The sequence below is a fragment of the Chionomys nivalis genome, chromosome 7 (assembly GCF_950005125.1).
Source record: "Chionomys nivalis chromosome 7, mChiNiv1.1, whole genome shotgun sequence".
Classification (NCBI taxonomy): domain Eukaryota; kingdom Metazoa; phylum Chordata; class Mammalia; order Rodentia; family Cricetidae; genus Chionomys; species Chionomys nivalis.
Window position 1 is genome coordinate 33,129,099 of NC_080092.1, and position 6,076 is coordinate 33,135,174.

General features: G+C 43.6%; 1 protein-coding gene across 1 annotated transcript; it reads left to right on the plus strand.

The window, feature by feature from the left end:
• Positions 1–2,486: 2,486 nt before the first annotated feature.
• Positions 2,487–3,410, plus strand: LOC130878308 (olfactory receptor 1361-like). Its single transcript, XM_057776208.1, has one exon. It carries the CDS (start codon positions 2,487–2,489, stop codon positions 3,408–3,410), a length of 924 nt encoding a protein of 307 aa, XP_057632191.1.
• The last annotated feature ends 2,666 nt before the right edge of the window (positions 3,411–6,076 follow it).

Sequence of the window (6,076 nt, forward strand, 5' to 3'; positions counted from 1 at the left end):
ACACACAGAGGGAGACAGAGACAGAAAAACAGAGATAGAGAACTTGATTATTTTATCCTGGTCCTCCTATTTGTTCTATTGTGTCTATCCCCCGGAGTCTGTGCTTGTATAATCAAGGTGTCTCAGCCTATGACTGCTTGGATGCTACTGAAACCGGGCAGTGGAGTGTTGACTTCATTTGAGTCCAGAGACAAAGAAGTCTTTAAGGTTTATGGTCTCGAACCACCAGTGATGAAGACATTTCTGCACATGTAGTATATGAGACATACCTGACAGTCCTCTGACTCACAGAAATTATCCAGACACACATTTAGGTATATACATACATATAGATATATACATACATATCATATATACATAGATATATCTCTCAATAATATATATATGCATACATGCATACATACATACATATAGCCTGAAGATTCTCTTTTTGCAGTCATGGCAACAACATTCTGTCTCCATAATGAACCTTAAGGGGAAGTGGAATTGAAATCCAAAAGCTGGAGTTGAAAGCCAATCAAGGAAAGGGGCATCTGTGTGTGACCCAACATGATGCTTTCATGGATGCTGTACAGCTAGGGCTTAACCCATGATATGTTAGTATTATTCCCAGCATCTGACCATCCCAATGTCCACCATCTCTCAATGCACAGTGTAAGAAAATTTGGAATAATTGAAGCTTAACAGTCTCAGGAATGAACCTTAACTGTGGTCTCGCCCCACAGGTGCAAGTTGCCTTTCCATCCATTGAGCCTCTTTTTCTATTTCTTTGGTGGAAAACTACCTTCCTTCAGGAACATTAGCATCTACAGGCAAAAAACTCTTTTGTTGGTCCTTATGAACTATCCATTATTCTGTCTCTCATCTTTCTGTTTCCATAGTCCAATAACCTTTGACACATTGGAAGCATATCCTAGCTTTATAAATTTAGTTTTGTGTATGTATGTGTGTCTATGTGTGGGTCCATGTGTGTTCAAGAGTGTAGCTGCACATGTGTCACAGCACTCATGCAGAGTTCTGCTTCTCACTTCACCATAAAAGCACTGGGATAGCAGACGTGCTCTGTGGTGTGGAGTTTTAGGTGGGTTCTGGGGATCTGAACTTAGGTCTTCACACTTACATGGCACGTGCTTTACCCACTGAGCCATCTCCCCAGCCCTCATTCTAGCTCTTTGCTGCTGTTGTCGTCACTCTGGTCTACATCCATGGCAATGCTCTGGAAGTTACCTTGGACTCACATCTCAGCACTGTGCTTAGCTCCGCTCTCACAGCATCAGTCAGCTCGCTGTCTGGACCACACGAGCATCCTGTACCCAACGTCACCAATTTCCATGTCATGTTCTGTGTCTGCAGCCAGGCCATTTCTCCTGACACCTGTCTCCTCTCTTCCCCTTCCCCAGCCAGGCCTCTGACCACCCCAGGGTGACTCTCCTCCCTTCTCAGCTGTAATTGCCTTGCCTCCCTCCATGGACATTGCAGTCCAGATGTTTTCCTGACCTCCTGACCATGGAGATGTCTTAGCCTGGGGATTGTCTTTGAGATACACGTGAATCTGCATTTTATCCACCTGTAAAAATTTTATCTCCAACAGATAAACAATGCACTTAGGATCTGTGTGCCCCCCTCTTCTGAGTGCAGAAAGGAGAGGAACACTGCACACAGGAATCTGGGAGGCTGCTCAGGAGTGAGCTATGGTGAAAACCTCTTAGTAGCAGATAAAATACAAAGGCCCAACTGCCAGGCAGGTCTGTCAAAACCTCTTGGTTTTCCCAATTGGGATGAAACAGAAAAGCCGCAGCAGAACCACCGGGTTTATAATATAGGAGACCTAGTAGTAACTTTCTATTTGAATAAAATGTAATGAAGGATAGTGAGTATAGCATAAAAATGCCTGGGGACTTGGTACCCGCCTATGGTCCCAACTGGCTGGATGTGAAGGCAGAAATTCCATGTAAGACAAAAGAAACTGTAAGAAAAATTGTGTGCATGTCTCTGCTACAAGATATCTATGTGTGTCTGTGTATATATGTATGTGTTGTGCATGTTGTATGTGTTCATGCACCTAACTATGGTTGTTTTGTGTATGTATGATCATACGTGTATACGTGGAACACAAAGAAAAAAAGGCTATTAGCTTGTTTTGAATTCTCACTGGTATTGATCAGCATTTTTTGATATAGTATCTAGCTGCCCGCTCCTCAGTTTCTTCACATGTACAGTGAAATATTGTAGCCAATTTCTAGAATGAGTTAACTGTTGTGTAAAATGCACATATATATGGTACTAAGCAAACAACAGAGTTAATAAACTCATTAGAATTCAGTTCTTTCCAAACAGATGACTCTTTCGTATAAAAATGCATTGTAAGGGAATTTACTAACAGTTAATCCTCAACTAATGAGTAAAATTTTCCAACTGCATCGATGTTTTCTCCAAGTGTTGGTGAATGATTTCTCTATGTGCACCTCACTTTCTTCTCCAGAGACATGGATGGTGACAATCAGACGACAGTCACAGAATTCCTCCTCCTGGGACTCTCTGAAGAGTCAGAACAAGAAGACGTTGTCTTTGGAATGTTCTTGGGGATGTACATGGTCACCATCTCTGGGAACCTTCTCATCATCCTGGCCGTCACCTGTGACCCTCATCTCCACACACCCATGTACTTCTTCTTGGCCAACCTCTCCAGTGTCGACATCTGCTTTTCCTCAGTCACTGTCCCCAAGGCTCTGGTGAATCACATGGTGGGAAGCAAGTCCATCTCTTACACAGAGTGTATGATCCAGATCTACTTCTTGTTCACATTCGTCACCTTGGACAATTTTCTCCTGAGTGTGATGGCCTATGATCGCTATGTGGCCATTTGTCACCCACTCCACTACACCCTGATGATGAGCCCCAGACTCTGTGTCCTCCTGGTGGTCCTATCTTGGGTCATCACACACCTGCATGCTCTCTTGCACATTCTCCTCATGGCTCGACTCACCTTCTGTTCCCACAATGCAGTGCCCCACTTCTTCTGCGACCCCTACCTTGTCATGAAACTCACTTGTTCTGATACATTTATCAATCATGTGACATACTTTTCTGAGGGTGGAGTGTTATTTATGACACCATTTGTATGCATTGTTGTTTCCTATTCCTACATCTGCTCTAAGGTCTTGAAGATGCCCTCAGCCCAGGGGATAAGAAAAGCCATGTCCACTTGTGGTTCCCACCTCACTGTGGTCTGTCTTTACTATGGGGCGATCCTAGGAATTTATTTGCACCCTTCTTCCTCCTACTCACTACAGGATGCAGTGGCCTCTGTCATCTTCACAGTGGTAACCCCTATGGCCAACCCCTTCATCTACAGCCTGAGGAATCGTGACATCAAAGGAGCCCTAAGGAAGATAATTCTCAGGTCCTAGAATTTGAAATTTCTAGAGCTGAGAGAATTCCTAGATGCCACACATTTTTTTTTCTTTTTATTGAAATCCAAACCGGTCCAGTGGTCAACATGACCATGTCAGGGATTAGTGACAGATGTTTGTAATCGTGCTTTTATTTGAATGCTGACTAATGCTCTCTGTTACACACTCTGAACTTTAGCTCTTCAAAAGGGGTGATTCTAAGATTCTCATTTCAGAGAAAAGAGAAATTGAGAACATTTGGATACATTCTGACTTGAGATGTGTTTTATTATTCCTGAGATCCTAGCTGCCACAATGATCTGGGTATTTTAAGAGACAGGGTCATCTGCCCATATGGGTAGAGCTATGGTTATCCTGGTAAATGACCCACAGGAACTTTAAGTCACCATAGCTAGGGCAATTGGAGCTTGTTGGTTATATAGTACTCCACTCTAATAGTGTATGGGACCTGAGGTGTTTCCCCTTTGTCCCAGACTGAGGTCCCTCTCCTACATGCTACAGTTCAGAACACTGCTTCTAGCCATCTCATCCTACCTAACATTCCAGGGTTTTGTACCACATCATGACTCTGAGGGATGCCTAGAAAGTACCAGGGAGCATTGGATAGTGACTGTGATCACCCATTAAATGTGTATGTCCCTTCATGTTATCATGGGCTGCAGGAAGCAGAGATTTCCTTACAAAGCTGAAGTGTTTACAGTCACGGTCATGCCTATGACATGTGGACTTGAATTAATGTTAGGATTTAATTGGAACTTAGGGTTTTGGAGTTGAAATCTAAGCTGATTCTGGAACATGGGCCACAGAACTCAGAGTTTCAGCCCTCTTCTAGTCGATAGTAAAGGTCAGGAGTGCACAGTGTTAGCTGTCTGCTCATTTCTCTCATCCAGACAGGTCTGCCTCTCATCTCCTGGATGGGGCAATGGTCACTCTTTAGTAGCTCTCCCCCATGGCCTCTGGGTCCTCACTTCTTTTCTTCCCACACTCTACTGGCTTCTGTGTCCTTTCTGTCTTCACCATCTGTTCCTTCCAGACTCTGTCCTGCCTCTGACTGTAGCGATCTCCAGCCTGGGGAACCTCACCACTTTCTCTCCCTGCACATCTCTCTCCTCCACACAGATGCCATTTGTTCCTCCTCAGGCATCAAATGTGTCCTGTCACCCAACTCTCTCAGAAATACAGGCAAGGCAAACTATTCTTTCTTCATGTAGAAAAGATTAATAGTGATTTGGCACAGGATTTCCCTAGAGCAACTAAACTCTCCTCCAGGCTCATCATGAACCCAGAGTATAGTACCCACAGGGTCCTGGTGACCCTTGGAACAGACTCCAGTCTCCCCACAGTCTCCTCCACTCTGGTGGCAGGAATGTCTCATCCTGTGTTTGTCACTATAACATACAACAGCCTTATTCAAGATGATGTTGGAATCAGAGACCTAGGCCAGATGGTTACTGTTGTGTTTTGAATAAAAATGTCCCTCATAGGCTCTCATATTTGAATTCTTGGTCCCCAGATGATGGAACTATTTGTGGGGTTTATGAGGTGTGGCCTTGCTGGAGGCAGTATGCCACTCGGGGTATGTGACACTTCTTGTTCACTCTCTGCACCATGCTTGCCTTTGAGGATGAGTTCTCAGCTCCCCCATCCTGCAGCTGCCATGGTTCCCTGCTATGATGGACTCTTATCCCTCTGGATCCATTGGTCAAAATAAACTCTCTCTCCTGTCAGCTGTGTGGTAATGTGTTTATCACAGCAACGGTAATGGAACTACTGCAGTTGCTCTCCTGGGAGATTTCCTTTTCCTGTGTGGGGCAGGAATTGTTAGAGTAGGCAAGGAGCTAAGGAACGGAGAGAGCAGGCAGATTCTCAAAGAGACAACTTCAAAAGTTATAATTAACTTCAAATTTAATTGACAAAGTCCTAAAACAAAACTGAACTGTGAGCAGGTGGCAACATTAAATTAGTTTCTATCATTGGGATCAATTTGATCCAGTTAATAAAGAGTTCTGTCTCTTTTCCTTTAAATCTTTATTTATCTTGACAACTTCACACATGATTGTGGCATGTTGGGGTCATACGCAACTTAAAAAAGGGGCAAGATAAGATTTCAGTGTGGAGTCCTCAAAATAAACAGGTGAACAGCTGGCAGCACTAAACTGGCCCCCAGGTTCATGGATAAATGAATGACGGTTAACAACATTACCTGTGATGTTATACAAACGCACACACTACACACAACACAGCTCACATGTTATTAATTTTGACCAAAGCAAATGTCAATTAAGAAGAAATATCAATAACATGTCTAGAATGTAATCCCAAATATTACAAACCAAACAACACACTTCTAAACTATTCTTGGGACAAATGGTAGTTTACAGCATCATTGCTAGGGATCCCAAATGACCCCAGGTGAGCTGACAGAGGTCTGAGAAGGACAGTTTCTCCTCACATATAGCATGCAGATGGGGTCTTTTTATTCTCTGTTCCCCATCTAGGAAATGACATCCCAATTGTTTCTGAAAATGCTGACAGACGATAACTACAATAACAATCTCTGTGTCCAGTGACTACAACAAGGGCAAGAGCAGGAGCAGGCACAGTAGAGAAGGGATCATTTGAATTATTAGGTTGACTTGAGAGCCCCCACCAGCCCTGACAAC